At 35.2% G+C, this 16,291-nt stretch overlaps 1 protein-coding gene across 1 annotated transcript in view; it reads left to right on the forward strand.

The window, feature by feature from the left end:
• The first annotated feature begins 3,265 nt into the window (after positions 1-3,265).
• The window catches only part of LOC150077276 (protein saal1-like), a 242,943-nt gene continuing 229,917 nt past the window's right edge, over positions 3,266-16,291 (forward strand). The window contains exons 1-2 of the mRNA XM_090385838.1: positions 3,266-3,380; positions 15,151-15,267. Of these exons, the coding sequence (XP_090241964.1) occupies positions 15,266-15,267 (2 nt within the window). The 5' untranslated portion in view covers positions 3,266-3,380; positions 15,151-15,265. The remainder of the gene's footprint in view (positions 3,381-15,150; positions 15,268-16,291) is intronic.

Raw genomic sequence — 16,291 nt, forward strand, 5'->3', positions numbered from 1 at the left:
AGACATTACAACCAGGGCTCCCACTCACAAATTTAAAAATAACTTAGATTGCAACTTAAATAAACCCAAAAAAAACCTAGTTTTCATCATATAGTATAGCAACACAAATAAGATAAAAGTTACCATGCAAAATATCTTTTATTTAATTGTAATCAGAATTTTCATCCCATTCAGTTCCCTCCACACTTATTAGTTCTTTCAATTTTTTTCAAACGTTCTTCGTATCTTTTATGACAAGTTCCGTGTATGACTTCTTTTACCAATTCTGATTTAGGTTTCCATGTATAGCAATTTTGATTAGATCTATTTATCGCCTGTTTTCCATTAGTCTATTTTTCACAGTTTCTGGTTTAAGGGAGTTTGTGGGTTTTGTTTTTATATGGTTTACTTGGGAGACGATTCTTTCTACGCTTGCCGAAGAGTGAGGTAAAATAATTAGACTGGTCATAAAGTTAGATAAAATCTCATATTTAGAATTATTAAAGCCATCTTTTACATTACGTAACAGATACCAAAACTCAGGGATGGTTTTGTAAGAGAAATCTAAATCTTGATTTAAACGAAATGATCTCCATTCATCATTTAGAAGATCTAGATTGTCTTCAGAAACAAGGTGAGGGATCTGCATTGCTAAATGGAAAATTGAGCATGGCGAATTGGCACAATCATGTATCACTGCTGGGTCAAGAACATTGAGACTGGCGATATTTCCATCATTTAGAGGAAATCTTTTTCTGATTTCCATACAAAGTTCAACAAGAAATTTTAAACAATCATTTTTAAACCTGCTTTCAGTGTCACAAAGTGGTGTTGAATTTAATAAGGCCATATAACGGCCTCCCAAATATATTTTATTCAGAGGCTTATGATTTATTGCATTGCTTGGATCAATTTCAACCAGCTTGCACGAAGTAATGACTTCTTTTATGAAAAATCTAAGAATATTTTTATACTCAATTGAAACCATCGAATGAAGTAAGTGCAATCTGAAATGCTCAGATTGAAATTCAATATTCAGGAAGTTTATTTTCTCCAGTACATATCCTAAAAACAACAACATATGCTTAGTTCCTTTGGTGATCATAGTGTTGTAAATATTCCCTGCACCATCGATTTTATCAATTTTTGATTGAGACTGAAAATAAAGAACTAACGCGTCCCACTGCTCAATAATAATTTTTATTACATTGCCACGGGATAACCAACGTGTTTGTGCTAATTTGGAGATTTTATGCTTAGCAGTATCTACAACATCTTGAATCATTTTGAACTCGTTTAATCTTTTACTACTACGGGAAAAATAACAAGAGATATCTTTTATAAATATTTCTAGATAAGATGGTAGTACCTTGACTGAATGACTAGCACATAATGCAAAAGAATGGCAAACACATCCCATTATAAATACTGATGGTACATCCTTTTTTAGCAATGACTGAACCCACTCTTAGTACCCATCATAGTGGCACAATTATCACTATCAAAGCCAACGAGATTACTTATTTGAATGTTTTTTCTATGAAAAGATCTTTTACAGCTTGATAAAGCCCTTCTGAAATACCATTTTCAACACAAACAGTGTCAAGTAACACATCTACAACATCAAGTTTTTGAATATCAAAATATCTAACAACAACAGCTAGCACTTGTGATAAAGATAAATCTGTACTTTCATCTATTATCATTGAAAACTTGTTGTTTCTGCATATGTTAGAAATGTATATTTTTTCATGATAGGCTATGCCATCTTGTATAAGATAAGAGACTTTAGTCGCCTTCATCTGAACTTGTTTTGCAATATTGCTATCATGACATGCTTTCTTACATGCTTCTATAAGGTGATCGCATTGCGAAAATGGAATATTATGCTCAGAAATGAGTGCAGCAATTGTTAACTCTGCCTTTGCTACTTCTTCATTCTCCGTAGGTTTACGTTTTGTGAAGAACGTGTCTAACATTGAACTTGTCTTAGCAATATTTGCACTTTTTTTTATATTTAACTGTATTTTTATGCGCTAGTAACATCGATTTATTGGCATTCTTTAATTTCATATCACAACAAATACAGTAAGACGCACTTTTTTCATTACTGTCTTCTTTCAACCAATCCTTTAATTCCGGATCTTCTAACCATTCATTTCTAAAATTTTGAGTATACCACCGTTTACTCATCTTTCTCTGTGGGGAACAAGTTTCAGACATTGTGGGCAATTTGTGGGTATGGCTAATTAGCAATTATCTTATTTAAAATGTTCTATAAAATAAAAAAAATAAATCACTAAGCCATTAACATGAATGTTTATTAACATGAAGCGCATAAATGTAAAAATCACCCCAAATAATGCAATAATACCACGAACGATCACAAAAGACTGTGCAGTAAAGACCGCCTTCCGCCTGCTCAATAGGCTGCGCATACATGTTAGTAGCACGATCATGTATGCTTACATGTATGATTACATGTATGAACATGTAAGCGTAATTTCATAGTGTAGAACCCTGCGAAAACTTTGAAATCCTTTTACATTTGTAGTATTTTGTACAAGCACTTGAGATATTACAAATTATGATTAGAATATAAAATTAAGAAAATTGTAAACTGTTATTAAATGTATTAAATTTTATTGCATTTACAAGAAATAAAAATAAATTTTGACTTAATATTAAAAATTACCGAAAAAACCCAGATAATGAGATATTTTTGTGAAAAAAACCTATCAACCCAGATGACAATCAAAAAACCCAGATCTGGGTGGAAAAACCCAGGAGTGGGAGCCCTGATTACAACCATACTGTGTACTTGGTAGCCGTACCCATCACGGAGTGCATTCCCCAATCAGGAAGAAATAATATAAAAAAAAATAGTAATAATTAATAATAAAGCCTATAAACGATTATGTATGCAGTGGACTGCGTACATACAGTCAGATTTTTTAATATTATTTTTTGAAACCCGCATTATTGTTTATTCCATTCCATTTTGAAACTTGGAAGAGCGATTTCTGAAGGTCGATTAGAAATATTTTTATTTGCTGATTACAATATTTTGTATCTTGAGCAATAAAACAAAAAGATTTTTTAGAATTTTTGGGCGTCGAAAAATTCAACGATTCAAGATTCTTGCTTGAAAAAGTTTGCGTGACAAAGTGGATTCTATGTTAGCACCCAGGAAAAAGTTAATACAAAATAGGGAAATTTTGGCGAACGCTTTCGGGAAAGCTTTCGATGACCAGCTGCCAACTGTTTTAGAAAGTGTGAATAATCCGCCAGGTTTGATTTTTATCGAATGTTCTGTGTAACTTAGAGCACAGAGTAGTATCTTACTTCTCTGTGACTTAGAATAAGACTCCATGTTTGTTGAAGACTTCTGCAACAACGATGTGTGTGATAATTACAGTATATAATCTGTCATGCTAGAATTAATGCAGTAGTGTGTATTATGATTTTAGTTTTTTTTTTTTTTACTACATTTCAGCGCAACAAAACCAGTAGTTTTTAGTGGGACTAATTGTCAGAAATTTGTTCTAAACAGCAACGAAAGTTATAGTTGCTTTTGCGCGGGAGCTCACTGACCTTAAATTGTACTGCTCCCATAATTATGTTTGATTATTTTTTCTGTGAGCGGTATTAACAGGTTGACAAGCAGGTACCAACAAGCGTACAGCATATAGTCTTAAAGTCAGCCGTGTAATTCTGGAGAGATATGCTTCCCCTGCAGTAGTCATAAATATGAATTTTAACCTTCCCCCCCCATTCATGGGCAGGCCCTAGTTACGGATTTTAAACCTCCTCATGAACAAAACAGATTTTTGGTAAACCCCAGATCTTGGGTACAAGTCCGTATTTCGACTAACGGTCAGGGGCTCACATCTGGTGAGTATGGGCTTGGCACACCCAGGGTCCTGAGCTGAATATCATCATTCTTTTCTTCTCTTTCTTGATGATTTCTTTCTACTTCTGACTCTCTCTCTCTCTCTCAGGGTAACTTGGGAATTTTTTTTTTGGCTGGTGCAGCATAAGCCTCAGGCTTCCTTCCTGCATATGGCTAATAATAATAAAGAAAGCAGTGATTGACGGGTGCCATTCACTACATTCCCCACCCACATATAACACGCCAAAAACATTGCAATACATCGAAGTCTAAATAAAGATAAAGAGAAATGGCAATACGAAATTAAAATAAGCAAGAGTTATTACAAATTTTTAAAAATAACTTCCTCAAGTTTTTTTCTTAAATCCCACCCGATGTCTAGTAAAAACTAATCTTTGTTAAAATCTCTTAATACTGTTTTTAAATAGGGAACTCATTTTCCACTATATAACAGCTGTAACGTGAGGGAGAAACAGCCTAACTAAGACTAGCCATTGCGAGGGCTCGGCATAATCTTTGTTTAAAATATCCCTTACTACTGTTTTTAATTAGGGAACTCGTTTTCTGCTTTAAAAACAGCAGTTAAGACTAGCAAAGGCATTCACAATAATCGCCCAATCACAGAACTCTACCATACAATATCTCTGTTTAAGACCACGCCCACTGCACAGAGACAACTTGTACCCATTTGGAGTTTAGCCCGATTTTTTTTTTACTGCTGTTTGATGATTAAAGCTTAATTCATGGGAAAATTTATGGATTAAGAAAATCCATGTGATTAAGAAAATCCCAGCCTCTACCTTCGTAAATATAGTTAAATTAATAAAAATACTGATTTAAATGTTCCTGAAAGGGGCATAGGGCCCCTTTCAGGAACATTTAAAGGAATTAACCAGTACCAAGAAACCTTCATCTAAGACAACAGTTCCATGTTTTTTGTCCCTCATTCATAAAAAAAAAAAAAAAGCACAACAATGATCTTGAAATCATTTCTCTTTCTCTCAAAATCAATTTTAACCATAGGGTGGCTTCTTCCTCTTCCAGTTACAGAGCTCCCTGAGTAGCTGTTGTGGCCACCAACAAATTCCTCCAACTGCATCGATCATGTGTTCTACGAGCAGTATCGCAAAGTGTCTTGCCCAGAAGTTCACTGATCCTATCCATCCACCTAGTTGCAGATCTTCCTCTGCGCCTCTTCCCCTCGATTTTACCTTTCATTATATTCTTCAACAGAAAGTTTTCCCTTACTACATGACCAAAAAACTTGAGTTTTCTTTTGTTGATGCTATGAAGAAGAATTTTAGGCTTGCCAATTTTATTCAACACCCACCCATTTGTTCTTTGATCCAAGTAAGAAATACGCAGTATTCTCCTGTAACACCACATTTTAAATGCCTCAATTTTCTTCATGTCAACTCTTTTCAGATTCCATCCTTCATGTCCATAATTGGCAACTGGAAAAATTAACAAATCAATGATTCGTTAATTTTTTGTTAATTTTTTCAGTTTTCGTCTTTTGGGGCAGATCTTGATCTCTCCTTAATTTTGTTTGATCAGTGACCAACATTTTAGCAATTGCCTGTCGTCTCTTTACATCGTTTGAGAAGTCACTATTTTTATTTATTCTTGACCCTTAGTAATAAAATTCATCAACTTTTTTGATATTTTGCCCATTATCTTGGTTCCAGTAAAATGAAGGATAACCTTCATTTTACTGGAACCGAGATAATCACCATAATTTTAGTTTTACACACATTCAGAAACAATCCTTTTTTCTTACTTGCTTCACATATTCTCCTCAGAGTTTCTTTAAGATGATCCTTAGAATTGCAAATTAGCACAGTATCATCTGCATAATGAAGTTTGTTTATCTTCAGTCCTCCAATTTTGATGCCAGTCTCTAAGTCTTCCAAAGCTTCATGCATGATATCTTCGGCATAAAGATTAAAAAGGTGAGGTGACAAAATACAGCCCTGCCTGACATCGTTACGTATTGTGAAAAAGTCTGTTTCCCATGTTGGTTCTCAAAAAAAAAAAAAAAAAACAATTTCACACATCCATTTCCTCTATAAGTTTGTCCATTTCCTCCTTGAATTTATTTAAGCCATCTACTTCCACAACAACAGATGGAAGTTTGTTCCAGCAATTAACCACCCGCTGGCTAAAGGCAAATTTCCGCACATCTATTCTACAACCGTCTTTCCTCAATTTGAATTTATGCCCCCTTAGGTTCATAATCTGAGCAAGTGGAAGAATCTCATCAGAATTCAGTGTACAGCTCAACCCATTCAAGGCCTTACGCAAGGCCTCAGTCAGATCACCTTGCAGGTGCCTAGTCTCCGGCCACTGCAATTTGCAGAACTTAAGCCTTTCTTGGTAAGAGCAACCCTTTTTTCCTCTCATCAATCGCGTATCTCCAGAGGCTCACATCTGGTGAGTATGGGCTTGGCACACCCAGGGTCCTGAGCTGATATCATTCTTCTCTTTCTTGGTGATTTCTTTCTACTCTCTCAGGATAACTCAGAATTTTTTTTTTTTGGCTGGTGCAGCAAAAGCCTCAGGCTTTCTTGTACCATATGGCTAATTGTAATAATAATAATTGTCCTTCTCTGTACTCGTTCCAGCAACTCTACAACCTTTCTAAAATGAGGCCTCCAGACCTGTACGCAGTACTCAAATTTTTATAAGGCAATACCTGATTATTGCCTGATACAAAGGGATTATCACCTCCTTTTCCCTGCTGGAAAAATTCCTGCATAACATTGATAGTACCCCATGACCTGCTCTGGCAGCCTGTCTGCATTGCTGAGAAAGTGCCTGCCTGGTACCCCAAAGGTCGCGGGTTCAAATCCCGTCTCGGGTTTGGATCAAAGTACTGCAAACACCTTGGGAGGTGCATTATGGCCACAGAAGCCAATGTGCCAACAATTACCAAAAAAAAAAAAAATAAAATAAAATAAAAAATAACCCAAAGAATGACATATGTGGGGTGGATATTAGTTCTGAATATATCTTAAGAGACTCCCAATCATTTCTGAATGGGAGTGATGTGGAGGAATCGGAATGAAATCAGAGTTAAAAAGAGGAGGCACTTCAAGTGAAGACTAAGTTAGAAAATAAAGGCTTAATAAAGACTCAAACTTATAATCAACATTCATTGTCTTAATCTTTTAGAAAACTTTTCTGTGTAACAACCAGAACACTTTGTGCATAAACTAACAGAACAACATGGCTTTAGATGTTAATTTTCTAATAATAACAAAAAGAACAACATTGTAAAATACAAAAGTAAACATCAACAGGTGGTGCATTTAGAACTTTCTGTGCTTTTTAACAGTTTTATGAAATGCTATAAGAGAGACAATTAAAAATTTATTAATTTAGTGCATACTACATGTAATGCATATTTTACATAATTATTAGCATTAGCATTAGTAGAGGCATTTGATGCAAGAAAGCAAGCTTATGCAGCATCAGCCAAAAAAAAAAAAAAAAAAAACCCCACTTCCACTTCACCCCTCTGTTTGTTCAAAATACCTGTCCAGCTGAGCCTTAAACTTATTTAGGCTATCAACCTCCACTACAAGGGATGGAAGTCTGTTCCACCAATCAACCACCCGCTGGCTAAAGGCAAATTTCCGCACATCTATCCTACATCTGTCTTTCTTCAATTTGAATTTATGCCCTCTCAGGTGATTATTCTGAGCTAGAGGAAGAATCCCATCAGCATTGAGCATGCTCAAACCATTCGAGGCTTTATACACCTCTATCAGATCACCTCGCTGGTGCCTAGTCTCCAGACACTGTAATTTGCAAAACTTAAGCCTTTCTTCGTAAGAGCACCCCTTTGTTCCATTCACTAATCTTGTTGCTCTTCTTTGCACTCGTTCCAGCAGCTCTACATCCTTCTTGAAATGAGGCCTCCAGACCTGTATACAGTACTCTAGGTGTGGCCTGACCATTGCCTTATACAAGGGAATAATCACCTCCTTATCCCTGCTGGAAAAATTCCTGTATATCATTGACAATACTCCATAAGCTACTCTTGCAGCCCATCTGCACTGCTCAGAGAACTTCATATCTGCCTGCACAACCACCCCCAAGTCCCTTTCATTCTCTACCACTGTCAGTGTAATACCACAGAGTTGATACGTTGCCCTGGGGTTGCTGTTTCTCATATGTAGTACTTTACATTTGTCAATGTTAAACTTCATTTGCCACCTCTCAGCCCATCTGCTCAACCTTTCCAGATCCTGTTGCAGCAGCATAGTGTCAGTAGTGTCCTTGACAACCCTGCCAACCTTTGTATCATCTGCAAACTTGGACATTAAGCTTGATATACCATCATCAATATCATTTATAAATACAGAAAACAATAATGGACTCAACACTGAGCCCTGAGGGACTCCACTAATAACATTAGTCCACGATGAGCAGTGTCCATTGATTACCACTCTCTGTCTTCTCCCCCTCAACCACCCCTTTATCCATAGCAGCAATTTGCCTCCAATGTCACACTGCTCCTATTTGTGTAGCAGTCTTCCATGTGCAACAGTATCAAAAGCCTTTTTAAGATCCAAATATATAATATCAAAGCTATTCCCTGCATCCAGTTCTTTTGTGACTGCATCATAGTATCCAATAAAATTGGTCAGGCAAGACTTCCCCTTAACAAAACCATGCTGTGTCCGAGCTATAACTGAAGTCTTGTCTAAATGATCCTGCAGTGCTTCTTTAACCAGTGCCTCCATTAATTATGGACTGTACTTTGTGTAATAAACTTTTTATTGCTCATTTTCCCCTTTGTTCTTCCTCTGTGAATAGGAGAGACACATCTCAAAACTATAGGAACCTTCCCTGAAAGGTTTGCTTACTTCTCTTGCTGCTTCTTTTACTATTATTATATAGATTTCACCAGTCCTCCCCCCCCCACCCTGAGGTTCTTTATTTACTTTTAGCTTAAAAAGTTATTTTTCAGATCACAAGATCATTTAGCCCAGCAATAACCAACCAACCAAACCAACTAGGCTTTTGGTATTCCCACTCCTAAAAACATCTTCATGCATGAATGGAGTTACAAAATACTTATTAGTTTGTCAGCAATCTGAACAGTATTATTGATAGTTATACCATTCACATCTAGTGGGTCAATGTTTTTCATCTCTTTTCTTCTGCGCCTCCGTAGCCAGGTGGGAAGGAGCAGCAGTGCGTAGCACACGCTTCCTGATTAGACCGGGGTTCGAGCCCGTCATCACCAAATATGGAAGATGCGGAAAGGTCAGGGAATGACCACCGCATATCCCGGAGCAATATGGCCTTAGTTGCTAATGCTCCTAAAAAACCAAATAACAAACCAACAATCTTTTCTTCTGGTGATCATAACAAAGAATGTTTTGCTACTTTTTTTGCATTCATAGCCCAAAGACTTCTCATGATTTTTCATGCATTTTTCTTCTCTGCCACTAGCTCATCAGTTCATTTGGCATCTATTTAGGCCTAAACTTCAAACAATATCAGTTGGTATTAGCATTAGTAGAGGCATATGATGCAAGAAAGCAAGCTTATACAGCATCAGCCAAAAAAAAAAAAAAAAAAACCCCTTCCCATAGCTTCTATGATTACTTCCCTGAACATTTCCCATTTCAGATTTGTTTTTGGCAACATCAATTGGTTGCATTGAAAAGAATTTAAGATGTCTAAGACCATTGTATAACCTTTATGAAAGCAAAATCCCTTCCCTTTACCCTTCCCTAAGGGAAGGGATTTTGTCTTTAAGTACTGTGCATCAAACATCAATACATTATGATCATTGCCACCTAGTGGTTCCTTTATTTGGAGTTCTTAATGCATGAATAGTTACTGCTGATAATCAGATCAAGAATATGCTACTTTGTATGAATGACCTCCCTACAAGTTCCCATTAATATTTGGAAAGTTAAAATTCTTCGTTATAAGATGCTCTGATTTAATTGCCCATTCTATTTGTGTGTGCATAAGCAGCCTCTGTAGCCGAGTGGTCAGGACTGGGAGTGCAGTAGCATATGCTCCTTGAGTAGACCGGGGTTCAAGTCCTTGACTGCTAAATACGGTTGATCTGTCAACCTGCACTGGACTAGCGTGGCAGATTATGGTCCATTTCTCTCAGCATGAATTGTTGAGGAGGCTTCCATCCTGCAGTGGGTTGATAATGGCTGCAGTTTACCTTTTTTTTTTTTTTTTCAGTTGTTAATTATACTCATTGCTGTCATTTGACCTGTGACATACTTCTACTCATTTTTACTTACCCAGTGCTTATATAAATATCTAATTATAATCAGAGTAATTGAAATAACCCAAAAATGGCATAGGTAAGGTGCATATTAGTTCTGAATAGACCTTAAGAGACTCCCAATCATTTCCAAATGGGAGTGACGGGAAGGAATCAGAATGAAATTAGAGTTCAAAAGAGGAGGCACTGGAAGATTTCCCAAAGAAAAGACCCAGCCTTTTATGATGGTTAGGAATGAACCAGATGAAAAACATACTATTTGGACATAAATGTTTCCAGGAATTTTCATAGAGGATTTGAAAATTTAAATAGTAAAATTAGTAATTACTCCTCTCTGAGATGTTGAGAGTCAGTGTTCTGGTTGGGTTGATTGACTCAGTAATCCCCCCCCCAAATGATGCTCATTAGTGTGCATATATACCCAAAATGTAGCAGCTTAAACCAAAAAAAGTGAAGAAAGGAAGTGGAAAATGAAATAAACTATAAAAAATTAATCCATAACATGCAGAACAATATGCAACACATTCCTTCTTATCCAGGACCTGTTTGATAGCAAATGCTTGTTCAGGCAGGTTATCTAGTGTGTATCCCTTCTGGCTTCCATCTAATTACAACAATTTATGATTTTTGAAATAATAATAACAATTAGCAGTACTAATACAAAAAATGAAACAACAGACTTTTTGTTCTTGCAAATCAAAAACTATAAAATCAGGACTGTAATAAACTAATATATTATGTTTTTATTGCACAAAGAATAGGCGCCTCCGTAGCCAAGTGGGCAGGAGCAGCAGTGCATAGCACACACTTCTTGATTAGACCGGGGTTCGAGCCCGTGACCATCAAATACAGAGGATGGGGAAAGGTCAGGGAATGACCACCGTATATCCCCGGAGTAATATGGCCTTAGTTGCTAATGCTCCTAAAAACCAAATAACAACAACAGCACAAAGAATAATTATGTCTTCACATTGTAAGTTTAAGTATGGTAGAACCCTATTTAAAAAGTTTTCCAAGAGAGTGGAGATTTAGAACTTCTTAAGCAGGAAAACTTCTTAGAAGGGAAAATGACCTAAGGGTATGAAATATTAACTACACAAACAAAAATGAAAAGATACACATACATAAGTTAAAGATGATTTTTAAGTACTATTTCAGAATTTATAAATATTTTACTCTGCCTATGGGAAACATTTTTAAACTAGGATTTCTAATTGCTTAACATTCTGTTCATTTAACTCATTACCAAGTTGGAAGGATGAACTCCAAAGTAGTTCATCCTTCTAACTATAACCCTTAAAATTAGAAAAATATAATATAATTAGTATAATTAATAATTATTATACTCATAATCAGTATAATTAATATTTGTAGCATTAAAATAAAACTGCCAAGAAGGGATGAATAATTAGGGCCGATATGGTAGATAGACTTTAAAAGGTCACAATTACAATAAGACATAGCAGCAATCCACTAAGCAATTCAGAACTGTTTAGAACCATCAGAACTTAACGGCAAATGCTTCACTTGGTAACACTATTCAGTTATGGATATTAATGAAAACAATTGCAATATGTCACTTCCATTATATCAAAATGTTTATACTAAAAAGGTTTTAGGGCTGAAAGCCTCAGACTACAGAAAATTCACTAATCGAACAAGTTAGTGCATAGCATAATTTTAGTTCGTAGTAAATCACTGAAGTGGTGGTATCCACCAAGAATAAGTAACATTGGTCTTCTCAACTGGCAAAGCATTGCTTATTCACTAAAACGGAACAAATATCGAAGAAGCAGATTACAGCACTCAAATTTCCTTCTCCGCGACACTTTCCTGAATGTATTGTTGATCCACCACTTGATGTCCTCAAAGTGAAATGCTAACAAAAAGATTTCGTCACAAGTATTGCACTGGAGACTCCCTTACCATTGTAGACTTGCTCAGCAACTTCGTAAAGTATTTACCAACACCAATATAACCTTAATTTTCTTCGTATAATAAATTAGGTAGTGCAATATCAGGCAACCGCATGTGAAGGCATTCACAATATGATATATAACAAAAACAGTACCATTTCACCTACTTCTGTGATTTACTGTGAAATAAATTATGCTATGCACTAACTTGTTCTATTACCAAAATGTTTATATTACTTAATATTTTGTTAATATATAAAGCATTTTTATATTTATAAAACAGTGGCAATATTAAGTGGCAAAGCATCGTTAAAATAATACACTGTGTATTCTTTATCACGAACTTTTTATGTGGGAAAGCTTTTTACCTGGGAAACTTCTTATGTAGGAAAATAATACATTACGATATATAGAGTTCATATTGGGAATTAAGAAACCAAACCTAGTACAGGGGGAAACTTCTTATGCAGGAATTTCTTATCCAGTTTCTACTGTGTTTATTTTTTGTCATTTACTTTATATAGTGAGGTAAAGCTCTCACTCTGGTTATAAAGTAAATGATATAATTGTTTGATAGTTTACAAAAAAAGGTTACATTACAAACATTAAAAAACCAAGACATGTTTCTGTTGGTGGTTCAACAGAATACTTGCATCCCACTATTATAAAAATAAAATTATCTTTAACCCAGTTTAACATGGTGCTAGATGCAAAGGACCTTTGAGACTCACAGAGCAATGCCATGCTCTTCGTCTGCTTGGTTCATAACACTGAGACCCTCAGTACTTTTTCAATGAAAGTGTTTTCTTTGATTTTACCATTGAACATTCTAGAAACCTTTTTAATTAACATGCAGAAAATATAAATGCAGGACCAAGTTAAGCCTAATATTGATAATTATGTGCATGTGCTCAAAAACATAAATTTAAAATTAGCTTGATCTGTTGCATCCAATTATTGAAGCACACACTCTTTATGCTTTATGGCAGCATATCCAGTCATTACACTGTAGCTTTGTGTCATGGAAGAATGTGGTTAGCATATGATTGTTGAAGCAAGCTTTTTGATGACATTTTGCCTGCCATCAGTCTCTAAGGGAGATAATATCCAGAAAAGAGGGGAATTAAAAAACATGTTTTTCATGTTTAAAGTGCTGCTTTAAATTAAAAATGTTTGTTTTTAATATAAAAAATGGATGTTTCACAAATTTGTTTGTAAAACAGTGAAAATAAAGGTAGTAGCATAAAAAAAGTGAACAATTTTGAATTATTTTTTGTGATTTTTAAGATTATAAATGGGTAACTTTTTACATTAAGGGAGGGCATGTGTGAGGAACAGAAAATTATTGGTGTGCCAGGTTACAACTTCACGATATTGCCAAGTCTTTTACTTTAATTTTTTTACAATTCCTTTATAACCAGAGAATTAGCAATGCTATTATCAATGAAATCATTGCTATTTGCATAATTGTTTTTTTTTTCCCCTTTTCTCTCTCTCTCTCTCTCTCTCTCTCTCTCTCTCTCTCTCTATCTATCTATTGTGATTTAGCTTTGCTAGTTTACAATGCTTGGTTACTTATGTAATGTGTTCAAATATGGAGACCTCATCTGAAAAAAAAGACATTGAACTTCTTGAAAGGAGAGCAATTTGCATGGTGAGATTGGCAAAAGGGTGATTGTATGTGGAAAGACTGATTATGTGAGCTACAGAGTTTGGCAACCAGGCATTTTAGAGGGGAGACCTGATTGAGATTTATAAAACTCTGAGAGAGGTTATTAAAATGAATGAAGGTTGAATTTTTACTGTTATAAAGAATTCCAGAACTAGGGGGCCATATATTCAAATTACAGGGAAAGAGATTTAAACTAGATTGCAGGAAGTTTTCTTTTAGCCAGCAAGTTGTTGATTACTGGAACATGTTGCCTTCACAGGTAGTTGAGGCTGACAGTTTGGAGAAATTCAAAGGTCAACTGGATAGTTAACTACTTGAGGAGGGAAGCACATAATTTGTATTTTCTTATCTGCTTTTATGTTTTTTTTTTTTTTGGCTGGTGCAGCAAAAGCCTGGGCGCCTCCATAGCCAGGTGGGAAGGAGCAGCAGTGCATAGCACACGTTTCTTGATTAGACCGGGGTTTGAGCCCGTCACCACCAAATACGGAGGATGTGGAAAGGTCAGGGAATGACCACCGCATATTCCCGGACCAATATGGCCTTAGTTGCTAATGCTCCTAAAAACCAAATAACAAAAAAACAACAACACAACAGCAAAAGCCTGTGCCTTCCTTGCAATGTATGACGTACTAGTGACTAATATTAACGAAGTTCTGTGTATTTCTAAAATTTTTTTATCTAAATTTCTTTCCGTTAATTTGTAAAACGAATCCCATGTACTGAACTTTATGAGTAAAGCAAGATTTCTGAGCTGGTGGCTGTGTTAAAAATATTGTTTCAGATTTTCCCTTACTGGCATTATAACAACAAATTGCAGACTTTTATCTTGTTGTCACATATCCACTAGTAAAAACTGATATAAACCGGCCTTCCGTGAAAGTTACTATGATATAAACTGGCCTTCTGTGAAAGTTTCTAAATTTGAGTTATTGCTCCAAGCCAGCCTGTTGATATTTAGTATTGTTGGTAATAGGACTTACAATAGTCTTTTCAGTGGCATTGATATCTCAAATTGTCAAACTACAACCATAGGAAGTCTACAACCATAAGAAGTCTACAACCACTTGTGGACTTATGTATTCATCAGTTATTGCCACGACTTGACAGTTAGATGGCAAAATTGCCAGCCATTGACCTTCAATGTATGAGATTCAAAATTCACATGAGGAATTTTGACCAATCCTTATATCTGGAATGACAACACTATCCTCAGTTTGCTAATTTAATTTCAATAAGCAACTGACTTCTTATCAACCATCAGAAAACGTCCATTAGTTTTCATGATGTAATTTTGGATTGTGTTGTAATAAATTGTATTGTTATTGCTATTATTATTATTATTTAGTTTATGATGTAATAAAATGTTAGTAACTGAAAATTATTATATTATTATTATTATTCATTTAATGACATTTTATTATAGATTATTTCTGTATGCCATGACAGAGGTCTTGTGCAAAAGTCATCCAAGCAAAAAAAGGAATATTTTTCCAAAAAGAGTAATAAGCCAGTTTTAAGTAAAGTATTTCCTGAGATTAATGTAAGTCATGATTCAGTATTAATTATAAATTTGGGTTATGCTAATTAGTTGTTACCAGTTAGTAATTTGGTTTATATTAGAAGAAAACTAAATCTCACAGTCACTGTAAGTGGATCTGTGAGGCTTGTATAGCATTCCAGTGGTTGACAGGCAAAGGTAGCCATATCGAACTGACCCCCCCCGGCTGAATTTCATATGCCCAGTGGACAGTTTTCATTCATTCATTCATTCATTCAATACTAAGCTAAATATTTTTTCAGTAATTCAGAGAAGTATAATGAAATAAAAATGAAGAAAAGAATAAAACTGCAACTAGAGAACAGTGACTGTTAGCAATAATGGTTATTGCATTTTCCACAATGATTATAATTATTGTATAGTTATTGTTTATATTAGTATTGTAAGGTTGACATTTTGTTGCCCATTTTAGAAGCAGAAGTTGTGTTAATCAGTAGAAAAAATGTATGTTGTCAGCGACATTTAATTTCAAGTGCAATGTATGGATTTAAAGAACTCCCTCTTTCTTCCTGCATTTTTCTGATAAAAATTGCAGAATCTACAACTTTTCAAAAGTTAGATTATCAGCATTCATTACTTGGAAATAACTCAGAAGCAGTTGTATCCAAATAAACAACACTAGTTGCCTCTTTGTGTCCGGTGAAGTCCAGTTCATGAACAAAGTTGATAAGACTAGTGGTTATGGGATGATCATTTAGGAACTCATGACAGATAGCAGCAGACTGATTTTTTAAATAATACTTTGTTTGAAAACAGACCACTGTTTAAATAATTTTGGAGTGCTCCATATCTGTGAGTTTGTTTATATGAACCAGCTAAACTCCTTTTACTATTACTTAAATAATGAATTGATAAAGGTGATATTTCATATAATGATGGAAACATATTCCTTATCAAAAACAAAGCTTAATTATCTATAGTAACTGATTGACGGTCACATTGATCAAATAGATATCTGCTTAATATGAATAATTATAGTTCGAATGCTGAAAGGCTGGCATGCAGT

Source organism: Mastigoproctus giganteus, chromosome 12 (assembly GCF_048544385.1).
Source record: "Mastigoproctus giganteus isolate SK-2022 chromosome 12, ASM4854438v1, whole genome shotgun sequence".
NCBI lineage: Eukaryota > Metazoa > Arthropoda > Arachnida > Uropygi > Thelyphonidae > Mastigoproctus > Mastigoproctus giganteus.